This window comes from Aotus nancymaae, unplaced genomic scaffold (genome assembly GCF_030222135.1).
Source record: "Aotus nancymaae isolate 86718 unplaced genomic scaffold, 86718_ANA_hifiasm-v0.15.2.pri h1tg000033l, whole genome shotgun sequence".
Taxonomy (NCBI): domain Eukaryota; kingdom Metazoa; phylum Chordata; class Mammalia; order Primates; family Aotidae; genus Aotus; species Aotus nancymaae.
Window position 1 is genome coordinate 43,750,377 of NW_026988447.1, and position 17,446 is coordinate 43,767,822.

The 17,446-nt window shown below is 38.4% G+C and overlaps 1 protein-coding gene across 2 annotated transcripts in view; it reads right to left on the bottom strand.

Moving 5' to 3' along the window:
- The window catches only part of FGF2 (fibroblast growth factor 2), a 70,247-nt gene that overhangs the window by 11,063 nt on the left and 41,738 nt on the right, over positions 1-17,446 (bottom strand). For both annotated transcript variants that reach the window (XM_012473014.3, XM_064383907.1), the window contains exon 2: positions 10,567-10,670. In XM_012473014.3, coding sequence (XP_012328437.3) covers positions 10,567-10,670 — 104 coding nt within the window. The remainder of the gene's footprint in view (positions 1-10,566; positions 10,671-17,446) is intronic.

Genomic DNA, 17,446 nt, shown 5'->3' on the forward strand with positions numbered 1-17,446 from the left:
TGCATTTTGGAGAAATGGCTTATTCTAGGCTGGAGTCAGGAATATGCAAAATGAGCCTGGAGCATCTTGTAGGGCAAATAGTAATGAAGTACTCAAAATAAACTCATTGATAGGAGTACATCAAAGAGCAGAACACAGGAGCCAACTGAAAGAACTCCCAATGGCCAAAGCTGGAATTATTTGAGCAACAAAATTAATAATGTACTATTGGATTGTAACCCAAACTATAAAATAAGTATCTGTGTATATATATTGATATAAGTGATTGAATAAATAAATAAAGGAAAATGAACAAATTTCTCATGCAAAAGAATGACAATTTATGTAGATACTACCCCCTCAAGCAGGTGGAGCATAACCATCATCTCTGTCTCTTAAGCATGGTGACTTCCTTCCAAAGAGTAGAGTATGGAAAGGAAGTGAAAGGGTAACTTTAGAGTGGAGACAAATGCTATCTCAGCCGGGCGAGCAAGGTTTATATCATGAGTGATCAGTCATGAGGATAACATGTACCATTATATGCCATGAAAATGGTACTTTACTTCTATAGTCTTCCTCTAAAACACTCATAACCCTTATCTAACCATGAAAAAAACATCAGGCCAGGTGCAGTGTCTCACACTTGTCATCCCAGCACTTTGGGAGGCCAAGGCAGGAGGATTCTTGAGCCCAGGAGTTTGAGATCAATTTGGGCAAAAGAGCAAGACCTCATCTCTATGAAAAAAAAAAAAATTAGTAGGGTATGGTGGCATGCACCTGTAGTCCCAGCTACTTGGGAGGCTGAGGTGGGAGGATCACTTGAGCCCAGGAATTCAAGGTTGTGGTGAGCTATGATCACACCACTGCCCTCCACAGCCTAGAAGACAGCAAGACCCTGTTATCAAAAAAAAAAAAAAAAAAAAAAAAAAACGCCAGTTGAAGGACATTCTAAAAAATACCTCAACAGTACTCCTCAAACTATCAAAGTAATTACAAATAAGGAAAATCTAAGAAACTGTCACAGTCTAGAGGAAACTAAAGGAGACATGATGACTAAATATGATATCCTGGAACAGAAAAAGAATATTAGGTAAAAACTAAGAAAACATGAATAAACTGTGGACTTTAGCTAAAAAGAACACATCAGTATTGGTTTCACTAGTTGTGACAGGTGTACCATACTAATGTAGGATATTAATAAGTGAAACAGTGTGGAGTATAGAGACATTCTCTGTGTTATCTTTATAACTTTTCTGTAAGTCAAAAACTATCCTAAAACTAATTTTTTTTTTGTTTAAACTGACTCTAGGGCTACAAGTATATCACAAAAAAGAATTTCTCGGCTGGGCGCAGTAGCTCATGCCTGTAATCCCAGCACTTTGGGAGGCTGAGGCAGGTGGATCACCTGAGGTCAGGAGTTTGAAGCCAGCCTGGCCAACATGTTGAAACCCCATCTCTACTAAAAATACAAAAAATTAGCTAGTCATGGTGGCACATGCCTGTAATCTCAGTTACTCAGGAAGCTGAGGAAGGAGAATTGCTTGAACCTGGGAGGTGGAAGTTGCAGTGAGCTGAGATCGCGGCATTGCACTCCAGCCTGGGCAACGAGAGTGAAACTCTGTCGCAAAAAAATTAAAAAAAAGAATTTCTCAAATTACCAGATACAGCAACTCTAGCTATAGTGTGAAAAAAAAGCACCTCATGTATTCTTGTGCTCTACTATGCCCAAATACAGATGATTCATGTACATATATCACTTTATTTCACCAGAGTGTCAATGGCATGTAGGTGAAGATTTTCATCTATTGTGTCTACTGCTATATCAGTGCTTGGCACATAGTAAGTGATCAATAAATATTTGCTAAATTAATGAACAAATGGAACTATTTCAGATTGCTTACAATAAAAATACAATTCAATAACATTACAAAATCTAAATAAGAACTAGAGAACTAGGACCAGGGAAAATCCAGACTAGGAACTGAAATACAGAGTATGGTTTAACTTTATGAAATATTTACTCCCTAAGGAAAGTAGACCAGATGACCCTTTCCAAGAGTTGACTATTCTAACTTGACATCTGTGAGGATCTCTACAGAGCCAAGAAACCTGGGTTCCAATATTGCCTTGATCCCTAACTAACTTGTGTTTTCAATCAAGTCCTTTAACTTCTCTGGGCATCACTTTCCTCATCTGTAAAATAAGAATATTGGATTAGATGGTCTTTAGAATCCCTCTCTAAAGCCTTTAGTACACAATAAGGAAAGAAATAAGCACATGAACAAGCTTTCCCCCCATCCCCCAGCACTTCCTCTCACCCCCACTCTCCTTTCCTTATGCACTGGCGTCACAATTCTAGTCCACTCCTAATTTTAGAATTGAACCTTATGACCATTTCCTCATGCTCTGTTTACTGGGTTGTTTATTCTTTTACAGTACATTGATTTTTCACTTTTGGCTTTTGAGGGAGCTTGCTCAATAGGAATCCAAAAGTGCTTTTGCTTATACCACTTCTGAGAATTAAAAACAGACATGATGTAAGTATCAATGTTGACTATTTCAGTAAAAAAAAAAAGAAACATCCAAACAGTGAAAAGTTAAAATTACATTTGATCTTTTTATTTTGTTTTTTGAGATGGAATCTCGCTCTGTCACCCAGGCTAGAGTGCAGAGGCATGAACTTGACTCACTGCAACCTCCACCTCCTGGGTTCAAGTGATTCTCCTGCCTCAGCCTCCAGAGTTGCTGTGTTTACAAGATGCACACCACCATGCCAGGCTAATTTTTATAATTTTAGTATAGATGGGGTTTTGCCATATTGGCCAGGCTGGTCTTGAACTCCTGACCTCAAGTGATCCACCCATCTCAGGATCCCAAAGTGCTGGGATCACAGGCATGAGCCATTGAGCCAGGTCTAAATTTGATCTTAAACCTGTAATATCTATAGGTTGCATAAAAGTTTTAAGACTGAGTTCTAAAAGAAGCAGTAATTCTCATTAACCTTTGTATTTTGTCTAGTATTTTATCTCTTAAAAAATGATATACATTCCTCTTCAATTACTGTATTTTTCTCACAAATTTGAACAGTATAGATTGTCAATCTGGATACTTGGGCTCTCAAAAATCTATTTTCCCTACTTTACTTTATTATAGATTTCATTTCATTGTTAAGGCCCCTCAATTAAGAAAGTTATTCTATAGACAAAACATATTTTACTTTTACAGAAATTGCATGTATAGCCTCAAAAATACACATTTTTTTCATATTTTACTACTGTGGATCAACACAAGTTACATTCTAATACTTACTGAGATATTAATATTTTGTTCATGGTATATCATGATCTATATAGCGTTATATAGAAAACAATGTGCAACTTTCTAGCAGATGAAGATCAGTCAAGCTTTTTCATACCAATGCTAACGAGGTTGTGTGGTGACTTAAAACTACAATTAACTTAACTTTATACAATTTTCTTAAAAATCTATAATTTTGTGAATACTTAAATCATCAATCCTAATATTTGTTCTGGGCTTCTGTTGCTCATAGCAACAAAATTTATCCTGCTATGGAATGGAGTAAGAAGTCTGTTGTGCATTAAAGAACTATTTAACTTCAGCTTCCAAATACAGGGTTTGGCAGTTAAATATAGTTATTTTTTAATTTTCATATTTCCTAGCTTCAAAAGGAAAGGAAGGACCTTTAAGAAATGTTTGCAAACAGCATGAAATTAGTGACCTGAAAACACGCAGACCATTAATAGGTGAAGATGTTGGGGGAAAAAAAGGTACACAAAAATTAGTCTTTTTTCATACTCTAATTGGTAATTAACGTAACTCTTAAAAATCAAAATGTTTTATGTATCCAGAGTACCCTTCTTTCTGGGAGGAAACTAGAATGTTTTAGATATCACTTCAGGGATCACACATGGAGTAAAATGGAGAAGAACCCAGGGATGTGTCATAACACAGTAGTCTGAAATAGGGCCAGGTAGAAGAGTGGGAAGGACTATGCCTCTGGCAAGTGCAAGTTCATAAATCCCAGTTTCTCCAAGTTACGAGGCACATCTGCATCCCCAGATGATGGCTACTGGTCATAACACTGAATTCATACCAGAAGTTGCTATTATTGACAGTTTAATGTCTATGGATCTGACTCAGAGAGAAATGTGCCACTTAACTGAATCATCAACATTTTCTCTTTGGTTTTGAGGTGGGATGGGCTTACCTTTTCATCTGAAGATTGACACAGCCCACCAAGACCAATTTGAAAGAAACAGGATTGCTGCTGAAAAGGCATGACAGCAAGCCACACAAATTGGATGAGAAGACTAGAGATTAACTCGTCAACTTGGCAGGAATAGGTAGTATGACAAGAGCCGAAACATATAACTGGATCTTGGCCATGCCATTCTCAAAGGACAGTAAGAAATCCTGAATTTTTAATTTATCCTTAACATCCATGGCTTTGTTTCTACAGAGTGTTTGTCATACATTTCTAAGCATTGCTAAATTAACTCTTACTGCACCAACTTGGTGGAAATCTGTTGCATCAGGAAGAGTTAATACATCCAAAGATAGAAACACATTTAAGACTAACTTTCACAAGTTCCTGCTTAGCTAACAATAAAACTAGAAAACTTTATTTTGAGTATTTTACATTTCTGATGGTACAGAATCAACAGTTTAGGAAGCCAATACCTATTTGCTAAGAGAAGAAGTCAGAATCCTCTTTTCAGGTTTACTTTCTTTTAACTTGTATTATCTTTTTATGTACTCTAGTAGTTTCAGAGATACACTTGCAGATAGAGCAGTTTCTGTTTTCATCACTTTTAACAACAATGGGCCTTTTATTGAGATGAAGTCTCTCTGTAGTTCAGACTGGAGTACAGTGGCACAATCTCAGCTCACTGTAACCTCCGCCTCCCGGGTCCCAGTTCAAGCAATTCTCCTGCCTCAGTTTCCCAAGTAGCTGGGATTACAGGAGCGTGCCTCCATGCCCAGCTAATTTTTCTATTTCTAGTAGGAACAGGGTTTCACCATGTTGGCCAGGCTGGTCTTGAACTCCTAACCTCGTGATCCACCCCCCTCAGCCTCCCAAAGTGGTGGGATTACAGGTGTGAACCATAGCACCTGGCCAACAGTGGGTCTTCTGTCATTGTCAATGAACCAATATTCAGCCAATGCTCCTGAGATGAAAAACCCACCCCCAATTATCTTACAGAGTCACCATGATTACTAGGTGATATGGTTTGGCTGTGCCTCCACCCAAATCTCATCTTGAATTCCCATGTCTTGTGGTAGGGACCCAGTAGGAGGTAACTCAATCATGGGGACAAGTCTGTCTTCTGCTGTTCTCATGATAGTGAATAAGACTCATGAGATCTGATGGTTTTATAAAGAGGAGTCCCTCAGCACAAGCTCTCTCTCTTTGCCTGCTGCCATCCATTTAAAATGTGACTTGTTCTTCTTTGCCTTCCACCATTACTGTGAGGCTTCCCCAGCCATGTGGAACTCCAAGTCCAATTAAATTTATTTCTTTTGTAAATTGCCCAGTCTCAAGTGTGTCTTTTATCAGTGGCATCAAAATACAGTAAATCAGTACTAAGAGTGAGGTGTTGCTGAAAAGATACCCGAAAATGTGGAAGTGACTTTAGAACTGAGTAACAGGCAAAAGTTGGAACAGTTTGGAGAGCTCAGAAGACAGAAAAATGTAGGAACAACTCCCTAGAGACTTGTTGAATGGCTTTGATCAAAATGTTGATAATGATATAGACAATGAAATTCTGGCTGAGGTGGTCTCAGATGGAGATGAGGAACTTGTTGGAAACTGAGCAAAGGTGACTCTTGTTATGTTTTAGCAAAAAGACTGGCAGTATTTAACCCTGCTCTAGAGATTTGTGAAACTTTGAGAGAGATGATTTAGGGTATATGGTGGAAGAAATGTTTAAGCAGCAAGGCATTCAAGAGGTGACTTGGGTGCATTCAGTTTTATAAGGGAAGGAGATAATAAAAGTTCAGAAAATGTGCAGGCTGACCATGCAATAGAAAATAAAATCCCATTTTCTGAGGAGAAATTCAACTGGGCTGCAGAAATTTCTGCAAGTCATGAGGAGCCTGATGTTAATAATCACCAAGACAATGAGGAAAATTTCTCCAGGGAATGTCAGAGACCTTTGCGGCAGTCCCTCCCACCACAGGCCCAGAGGTTTAGAAGGAAAAAATTGTTTTGTGGGCTCGATCCAGGGTCCCTCTGCTATGTACAGTCTAGGGACTTGGTGCCCTGCTCCCAGCCACTCCAGTTCTAACTAAAAGGGGCCAAGATACAACTCAGGCTGTTAATTCAGAGGGTGCAAGCCTCAAGCCTTGGTAGCCTCCACGTGGTGTTGAGTTTGCAGGTGCACAGAAGTCAAAAATTGAGGTTTGGGAACCTCCACCTAGATTGCAGAAGATGAATGGAAATGCCTGGATGGGGGCAAGGTCCCCATGGAGAACCTCTGCTAGAGCAGTGCAGAAGGGAAATGTGGGGGTCAAACAGAGTCCCTACTGCAGCACCATCTACTGGAGCTGTGAGAAGAGGGCCACCATCCTCCAGACCCCAGAATGGTGTATCTACTGAGAGCTTGCACCATGCACCTGGAAAAGCCACAGACAATGTCAGCCTGTGAAGGCAGCTGGGAGGAAGACTGTGCCCTGCAAAGCCACAGGGGCAGAGCTGCCTGAGACCATGGGAACCCACTTCTTGCATCAGCATGACCCAGATGAGAGAAATGGAGTCAAAGGAAATCATTTTGGAGGTTTAAGATTTGATTGCCTTACTGGATTTCAGATTTGCATGGGGCCTGTAGCCCCTTCATTTTGGCCCATTTCAAATGGCTGTATTTACCCAATGCCTGTACCCACATTGTATCTCGGAAGTAATTCACTTGCTTTTGATTTTACAGGCTCATAGACAGAAGGGACTTGCCTTGTCTCAGATGAGATGTTGGACTATGGGCTTTTGAGTTAATGCTGAAATGAATTATGACTTTGGGGTACTGTTAGGAAGGCATGATTGGTTTTGAAATGTGAGGACATTAGATTTTGGAGGGTCCAGGGGTAAAATAATATGGTTTGGCTGCGTTCCCACCTAAATCTTATCTTGAATTCCCATGTGTTGTAGGAGGGACCCGGTGGGAGGTAACTGAATCATGGGGACAAGTCTTTCCCATGCTGTTCTTGTGATAGTAAGTCTCATGAGATCTGATGGTTTTATAAAGAGGAGCTCCCCTGCACAAGCTCTCTCTCTTTGCCTACTGCCACTCATTTAAGATGTGACTTGCTCTTCCTTGCCTTCCACCATGATTGTGAGGCTTCTCCAGCCATGTGGAACTGTAAGTCCAATTAAAACTCTTTCTTTTGTAAACTGGCCGGTGTCAGGTATGTCTTTATCAGCAGCGTGAAAACGAACTAATACACTGGGTTACTGCTTCTTCTAATCTCAAGAAGTATAAGAACACAGAGTAACAACTAATCTCAAGGCATTCACTGACCCAGATTGTGACAGACATATAAAAATCTGGAGCTTTAAAACCATTTGATTAGTGCTGTCCATAGTTAGTTATGACAGAAGCAAATGTTGTATGCATCTCCTTTTTTTTCTTCTACCACCCTCACTGTCTGACAGTAGCCAAACCAACTTAGTGCAGAAGTCACAGTGATCTGTCACATCCTAAAGTGATTGTAGGAGGGTTGGAAACTCATCTTCCTCTCCCTAATATAATGTCAAAATCATACAAAATTACTTATTGGCTCACTGTCATGGGGGATATTTAAAATGCTACTTTGGTAGATTCCCAAAGTATCACATCACCTCTTGAATTGACAATAGATTGGCAGAATAAAAAGTAAGTACAGAGTAGAAGTGAAAGTCCCAAGTAGTTAATGTTTTGAGCTGTATTCTTTACCTAGGAAACCTCATACATTCCCCTGATTTAACTACCACCTATATGCTGATCATATCCAAATCTATCAATGTAGACCTCTCAACTCCAGATTTATCATTCCAACTACTCAGTGAACATCTTTACCTGAATTTCCCTCAGGCAACTCAAACTAAATAGGCCGAAATTTGAACTTACTACCTTTTCCCAAACCCTGCTGTTTCTTCCTTCCCCATTAGCATCTACCTTCTCATCCAAACCAGAAACCTAAAAGCCATCTTTGACTTTTCCTTCATCTTTACTCCTAAATCTAATCAATCACAAGTGTTAACACTTTGCTCAGTCCTCTATAACCCACTGTTATTGCCAGGATCCAAACATCACTTGCTTGGACTATGACAGTAGCCTTCTAACTGACCTCTCTCCACCAGTCTTGGCCCCTTTAAATCTATTCTCTACACTTCTGCCAGGATGATCTTTCTCAAATTTAAATCTAATTGGGTCTCTTAGAACTCTTCATGGTTTTCCACTGCTTATAGTCAGCATGGTGTATAAAGCCCTTCAGGAGATCAGCAGGCAGTCTATTTACCTCCCTGGTTTTCTCTCTCTTCCCTTCCACCTTGTTACTCCATTGCACTGTACATTCCAGCATTCATTAATTACTTGTAATTACAGAGATGCATCAAGTAGATTTTTGAATCCACACCTTTGCATGTCCTATGTCCTACAATTATCTACACCTTCATCTCTACTTGTTGTGCCCCATGACTGCCTGCTGAACTTCTTCCTTTGTATCATCTAAAATCCTACTTGTAGGTCATCTCCCCCAATTCTAGACAAATTTAATCACCTCCTTTTCTGTATTGCTTCCTCTATCATAATGCTTGTATTTTCCTATATTACTATGCATGTATGTAAAATATAGAAGTAGCATATCAAAACCCTTATACCTTTTTATAAATACTTATTTACACTTCTGTCTCCCCTGCATTGTCACTCATTAAGGGCAGAGACCATCTGATATTCAATTTTATAAGCCTGATGCCTACCATAGCATCTGGCACACTTACACTCAATAAGTACTGGATATTCTTAAAGATTATTCTAAAATTTATTCAACTACCTCCCCCCAAAATTGAGAGCCACTACACTCAAACTTGTGATTTATCCCGCAAAAATCACATAAATTGTTAATATCAACATGAGTATATCTTCGTCATATAGTCAGTCTGAAATTGGGATGGTTGAAATATCCTTTTCTTTGTAAGTCTTGTTTTGGTGCTTTTAGAAATCCAAACATCTTCATTCAGAAGAAATTACAAAAACTATTTGTATAGCTCAAAATACCACAATTTCTTAGTACTCTTAGATCCTTTCTGTGGGGAGGTTATATAGAAAGGCTATAATGGGCCAGTGGCATTGCTATAAGAACTGTGACACACACACACACACACACACACACACACACACATTTACATACATGTCCTATTTACTCCCTCAAGGAGATAGGAATAAGATCTGTCTTTTGTATTTCTTTATTTTCCTGCACCATTCTTCATACACTGTATGCTCAACAGATATGCAATCCCATCTTTAATAATAATGGTAAAGTTGACAGTGAGCCTGTAATAGTGGACAGAATACTAGACAGGACTAGTATCTCTGACAAGCTGTGATGAAATGTAAAAAAGAAAAGTCCCTCTCCACAGCCAGGCACCGTGGCTCACGCCTGTAATCCCAGCCCTTTGGGAGGCCGGTGGATCCCCTGAGGTCAGGAGTTCAAGACCAGCCCGGCCAACATGGCAAAACCCTGTCTCTACTAAAAAATACAAAAAAAAAAAAATCCAGGTGTGGTGGTGCACTCCTGTAATCCCAACTACTTGGGAGGCTGAGGCAGAATTGCTTGAACCCAGGAGACAGAGGATGCAGTGACCCAAGATAGCGCCACTGCACTGCAGCCTGCGCGATGGAGCAAGACTCCATCTCATAAAAAAAAAAAAAGTCCTTCTCTATATGAGAAGTAACATGAGGAGGAAATAACGATTTTCAGGATCTATTACATAATCAGATGCTGATCTGGATGCTTGTTGTGTTGTATCTAAATTATCATAAAATCCCAATGAGATAGGATCCTTATTGTTTCCATTTTACAGGTAAGGGAACTAACTCAGAATAATTTGCCTAAGAACACACATCTCATAAGTGGCAGAGTCAGCATCTGTACCAGGTGAAAAGTCTACATTCTCAACTAGTGTTCTACACTGCAAGTGTTTTGTATGGCACATTCTAAAGAAGAAATTTAAAAACTGATAACCAAAATTTTATAAATCTATTCCCACTGATCTTCAATTACATAATAGAAGGGAAACTTTTTAAAATTATAGTTTAACAGTTTTGCAGAGTAAAAGCAGTGATTTCGAGTTCATGACTGCCCCCAGCCCAATCCAGTCTCTACTTTATATGAGCTGTGTTTTCTTACTTTACTTACTCCTTAGAACATCAGTTCTTGCATCTGTGAAATAAAGAAAATACTCACCATTTTACAGTGTGACTATGAAGATGATACATATAAAATACTTTATAAAGATTTGATAAACACCAATACTTGTAAATTAACAGCAATAAAAGCTAACAAAAAACCTGTGAAAACAGAAAGTATGCTTACAGAAGCCAGTAATCTTCCATCTTCCTTCATGGCAAGGTAACGGTTAGCACACACTCCTTTGATAGACACAACTCCTCTCTCTTCTGCTTGAAGTTGTAGTTTGACTGTAATAGGAAAAAATTATCTTTGTAGCATCACAAAGAAAAAGGCTTCTCAATAACATTTATGCAATATAAAGACAAAACACGCCTGAGCAACAACTAATCCACTTGGCAGGATTGGTGAGGTTGGGAGTACAGGCAACAGGGAACAGATGTCAACTAAACTGTACGAGAGAGGATGAGATGCAGAACTACTAGGGCACCAGTGCCTTGTCAGTCCCTTGTCACTCCTACGTCACAGGGTGAACAGAGAAGGGGGACAGATGGAGAATTGTTTCCTTGGTTGGGCAATTAGCTTTCAATTGGCCCTGTTAACTGTTTACCTTTTTTTTTTAAGTGAACATACTTTAAGGGTACATAAAAGTGTAGACCATGTGAGAATTCCCATGCTACTGCCTATGTTTAAACTCTTTAAAAGTTATTTGCCAATACTTCACAAATAAAACACAATCTAATTGTTCACTGTTATAATTGAGCTGTATTTCCTTGACTCCTATACATCTTATTTCTAGCTTCCTCTTCAATGAAATATAGATGCATTTAGCTTTCTATATGGGATTTTGATGTCTTGTTTTGTGTGTGCAAATATTTATCTAGTGGAAACACAAAATGCTTATACTTAATTTGCTTATACAACAAATGATTTTCATAAAATAAGTGTGAGGAAAGATTTTCATAAAATAAGATCCCGACAAAGATGACTTGTCTACTACATTATCAATATTAAGCAGATTATAGAAAAACAAAACAAAGATATTACTTGATTATGATAATATAATATGGACAGATAATTACCTAATTAACTGAAATAAAAATAAAGATTATTTTGCTATTCAGAGGCAGCATTCTCCTACCTAGAACAACATTCCTCCAAATGTATTTTGGCTAACAGATGTTACATAAAAAACAGGTTCTGGGATCAAATAATTTAGGACAATCTTAGTTCAGCCAAGTTAACTCCTTATTACCAAACTTCTCAGAACTCTGCTTATCGTAAGATAAGCAAGATAAATGTTTGTCCAACCTATTTTCATAGGTCATCCTATATCCTATGGATATGTTTGGGATATTCTTGAGAGCAACAGAAAAAAATACAGTTTTAGAAAGCAGCATATTATCATTTGAATAACATTGGAAATATATAATAAATATAATTTCCCAGGTAAGTTTCTAGGTAGCTAGAAAAACAGCATGAAAAATCAACTTTTGAAAGTTTCTGAAATAATTATTAACTTCATTAGATATCATTGTGTCACAGTAATTATGTTTTAAAATTTTTACTATCAAGATAGCAACAGACAAGCAAAATGAAACATAACATCTGGGATTAGCTTTAAAATAATCTGTCAATAAATAAATAAATTTTTAATAAAGTGGATAGGATAAATAAGATTGACTTGTGTTAATAGTTATTAGAAGCACAGGATTCCATTATTCTAATCTCACTACTTTTATGAATGTTTAAGAATTTACAATTAAAAAACAGACAATCTTAGAATTTTGTCGAGCATTTCACGTCTGAGTATCCTCTGCATGTCAGTCACCCCTGGATTCCAGAAAGCATTGCATCAGTTAAGTCTGCAGTTACTGAGGTGAAATTTTTCCACAAAATCTTAAAAGATAATACAAAGTAAAAGGAATGTAATGAAGACAAGAAACCCAAACAAAGAAAAGTACCTAGTCTTTTTCACAACATTATTGGAAAATGCAGAAAATAAGCTTTGTTTTTAATAAACATAACCAAAATTATCTTGAGTATGAGCAAATCATTGTATATAGCTCTAAAGTAATTTAGATAAGCCATTTTAATGAAGAATACATTTGCATCTCATTTTAACTCATAAGGTTGTACTAAGGTCCATGAGGCAAGGCTGCATAATCAATCACTATACTTTCTTTCTGTCCCTTACCAATAAACTCTAGCCCAGCTCTAGCCCATCATCTTATACATGTGTATTACTGCTCATAAGGGTGATTATGAATATTCATGTATGGCCAGATCAGTACCAGTGACTCAATAACCAAAGTAAATATCATTCATTTACTCATTAACCTTTTGTGGACCTCAACTATTCCACATTCAGAGTCTGTCATTCATTATACCACTAAGCAAATAAGAATTAAATGTAGATTTTTGCAAAGCGTTTCCATTGATATATATTTAAAACAGAAGCTTTAAAAATAACCAAACCCTACAACAAGAAGTTGCGGAAGTCACAAAATCATAGATTTTCTATAAAAACTATCTGAGCTGAGATGCATAGAAAAACCTAAATAAATTAAATTCAAAATACAGATGATCTCTTCACAAAAAAGAGATGCATAGCTGCTTCATCTCTGATAGAAGGAGGAATAAACTTGCCAAAAAATGGAACTATGAAGTTGAATTTTTAAGAAAATTTTTAAGAAACAGCTGAATTTTTAAGAAACTTTTATTAGTTGCTAATGTGAGGAATTAGAATTCTGAAGAGCCCTGATCAAAGAGTAAACTCCATATTCACCTGCCAGTTCTTTCCTATGGAGCTTCCACCCAGTGCACAAGTACCACACACCAAAGGCTAGAAACAGAACAGAAGGGCTGAGAGATCCTCCTAAAGTACCCTGGGCCTTTGCAGAATGCAAGGCAGCAGTCCACTGAAGGCTGGGAGCAGGACAAAGCACTGAAAGTGATCCTTCTGAGAAGCAGTGAGCCTTCACCAAATGCAAAGCTAAGGACCAGCAGGATAAAAAGAGATCTTCCAAGACGTGGAAAGCCAGGAGTAGAGTTCAAGAGCAAGGTTAATTCCCCACCAACCCAAACATTTGGCAGCTGAATTATAAAGGCAAATGGAATATTTCAAAACTACTCAATTAGCCCAAGAAGGCAGAAAAGGAAAAAACAGAAGGTAAAGCACAGATAGGATAATTAGAAAAACAGCAAAATGTGTGAATTTGATTCTGTCATTATGAAGCTATTTGGTTATTTTGCATACTGGTTGATGCAGTTTCTTCATAGTGTCATTGGTCTTTATATTTTGGTGTGTTTTTACAGTGATTGGTGCCAGCTGGCTTTTCCTTTCCATATTTAGTGCTGCTTTCAGGAGCTCTTATAAGGCAGGCTTGGTGGTGACAAAATCCCTTAGCATTTGCCTGTCTGGAAAGGATTTTATTTCTCCTTCGCTTATAAAGCTTAGTTTGGCTGGATATGAAATTCTGGGTTGAAAAGTTTTTTCTTCAAGAATGTTGAGTATTGGCCCCCAATCTCTTCTGGCTTGTAGAGTTTCTCCTGAGAGGTCTGCTGTTAGTCCGATGGGCTTCCCTTTGTAGGTGACCTGGCCTTTCTAGCTGCCCTTAACAGCTTTTCCTTCATTTCAACCTTGGAGAATCTGACGATTATGAATCTTGGGGTTGATCTTCTTGTAGAGTATCTTAGTGGTATCCTCTGTATTTCCTGAATTTGCATGTTGGCCTGTCTTGCTAGGTTGGGGAATTTCTCCTGGGTAACATCCTGAAGTGGGTTTTCCAGCTTGTTTCCATTCTCCCCAATCTGGTACTCCAATCAATCATAGGTTTGGTCTTTTTATAAAGTCCAATATTTCTTGGAGGCTTTGTTCATTCCTTTATATTCTTTTTTCTCCAGTCTTGTCTGCATGCCTTTTTTCAGCAAGGTGGTCTTCAAATTCTGATAACCTTTCTTCTGCATGGTCGATTTGGCTGTTGATACTTGTGTATGCTTTACAAAGTTCTCCTGCTGTGTTTTCCAGCTCCAACAGGTTGTTTATGTTCCTCTCTAAACTGGTTATTCTAGTTAGCAACCTTTATTTAACCTTTTATCAAGGTTCTTAGCTTCTTTGCATTGGGTTAGAACATGCTCCTTTTAGTTCAGTGTAGTTTTTTATTGCCCATCTTCTGAAGCATACCTCTGTCAATTCATCCATCTGCTCCTCCGTACAGTTCTACACCCTTGATGGAGAGATGCTGCAATCATTTGGAGAAGAGGCACTCTGGGATTTTGGGTTTTCAGCATTTTTTCAATGATTCTTTCTCATCTTTGTGAGTTTGTCTAGTTTTGCTCTTTGAGGCTGCTGACCCTTAGATGGGGTTTTTATGGGGGCTTTTTTGTTGCTGTTGATGCTGTTATTACAGCTTTTTGCTTGTTTGTTTTTCCTTCAATGGTCAGGTCCCTCTTCTGTAGGGCTGCTGCAGTTTGCTGGGAGTTAACTTCAGGCCCTACTGATCTGATTTGCTCCAGCGCCTGGAGATGTCACTCAAGGAGGCTGGAGAACAGCAAAGATGGGTGCCTCCTTCTTCTGTGTCCTCTGACCTCAAGGAGCACCAACCTGATGCCAGTAGGATCATTCCTATATAGGGGGTCTGACACCCCTATTGAAGGGTCTCACCGAGTTGGGTGCCACAGGTAATAGGACCTATTTAATGAAGCACATTGTCTCTTGGTGGAGAGGGTGTGCCTCTTAGAGACCTACAAAGAGACTTAGCCTCCCATGAAATAATAGTGGAAGACTTTAACACCCCACTTTAACACCCCACTGTCAGTATCAGACAGATCAACAAGACAGAAAATTAACAAGGATATTCAGGATTTGAACTCAGCTCTGGATCAAGTGGACCTAGTAGATGTCTACAGACTCTACCCTAAATCAACAGAATATGCATTCTCCTCAGTGCCACATGGCACTTATTCTAAAATTGACCACATATTTGGAAGTAAAACACTCCTCAGAAAATGCAAAAGAACTGAAATCATAACAAATAGTCTCTCAAAACGCAGTGCAATCAAATTAGAGCACGGGATTAAGAAACTCACTCAAAAAAAAACCCACACAATTACATATAAATTGAACAATCTGCTCCTGAAGGACTCCTGGTTAAATAACGAAATTATGGCAGAAATGAAGAAGTTCTTTGAAACCAACAAGAACAAAGAGACAATGTACCAGAATCTCTGGGACACAGCTAAAGCAGTTTTAAGAGGGAAATTTATAGCACCAAATGTCCACATCAAAAAGCTTGAAAGATCTCAAATCAACACCCTAACATCAAGATTAAAAGAGCTAGAGGCCAGATGCAATGGCTTATGCCTGTAATCCCAGCATTTTGGGAGGCCAAGGCAGGCGGATCATGAGTTCAGGAGTCTGAGACCAGCCTGGTCAGTATGGTAAAACCCTGTCTCTACTAAAAATCCAAGAATTATCCAGGCATGATGGTGTGTGCCTGTAATCCCATCTACTCAGGAGGCTGAGGTAGAAGAAACACTTGAATCTGGGAGGCAGAGGTTGCAGTAAGCTAAGATCACACCACACTGCACTCCAGCCTGGGCAGATGGAATGAGACTCCGTCTCCAAAAAAAAAAAAAAAAAAAAAAAAAAAAGCTAGTTAGGGAAGAACAAATTAATCCAAAAGCTAACAGAAAACAAGAAATACTAAGATCAGAGAAGAAGAACTGAAGGAGACAGAGACATGAAAAACCCACCAAAAAAAAAAAAAAAAAAAAATCAATGAATCCAGGAGCTGGTTTTTTGAAAAAAATTAACAAAATACATAGAACTAGCTAGACTAATAAAAAACAAAAGAGGGAAGAATCAAATAGACACAACAAAAAATGATAAAGGGGAGATCACCACTGATGCCACAGAAATACAAACTACCATCAGAGAATACTATAATCACTTCTACACAAATAAACTAGAAAATCTAGAAGAAATTCATAAATTCCTGGACACAACATCCCCCAAAACTAAACCAAGAAGAAGTCGAATCCCTAAATAGACCAATAACAAGCTCTGAAATTGAGGCAGTAATTAATAGCCTACCAATCAAAAAAAGCCCAGGACCAGACGGATTCGTAGCTGAATTCTACCAGAAATACAAAGAGGAGCTGGTACCATTCCTTCTGAAACTATTCCAAACAACTGAAAAGGAGGGACTCCTCCCTAACTCATTTTATGAGGCCAGCATCATCCTGATACCAAAACCAAGAAGAGACAGAACAAAAACAGAAAACTTCAGGCCAATATCCCTGATGAACATCCATTCAAAAATCTTCAATAAAATACTGGCAAACGGAATCCAGCAGCACATTCAAAAACGTATCTACCATGATCAAGTCAGCTTCATCCCTGGGATGCAAGGCTGATTCAACATATGCAAATCAATAAACGTAATCCATTACATAAACAGAATCAAAGACAAAAACCACATGATTATCTCAACAGATGCAGAAAAGCCCTTTGATAAAATTCAAGATCCCTTCATGCTAAAAACTCTCAATAAACTAAGTACTAACGGAACATATCTCAAAATAATAAGAGCTATTTATGACAAACCCACAGCCAATACCATATTGAACAAGCAAAAGCTGGAAGCATTCCCTTTAAAAACTGGCACAAGACTAGGATGCCCTCTCTCACCACTCCTATTCAACACAGTATTGGAAGTTCTGGCCAGAGCAACCAGGCAGAAGAAAGAAATAAAGGGTATTCAGATAGGAAGAGAGGAAGTCAAATTGTCTCTGTTTACAAATGACATGATTGTATATTTAGAAAACCCCATCATCCCAGCCCAAAAACTCCTTCAACTAACAAGCAACTTCAGCAAAATCTAAGGATATAAAATCAATGTGCAAAAATCACAAGCATTCCTTTACACCAACAATAGACAAGCAGAGAGTCAAGTCACGAATAAACTCCCATTCGCAATCTTCACAAAGAAAATAAAATACCTACGAATACAGCTAACAAGGGATGCGAAGTACCTCTTTAAGGAGAACTATAAACCACTGC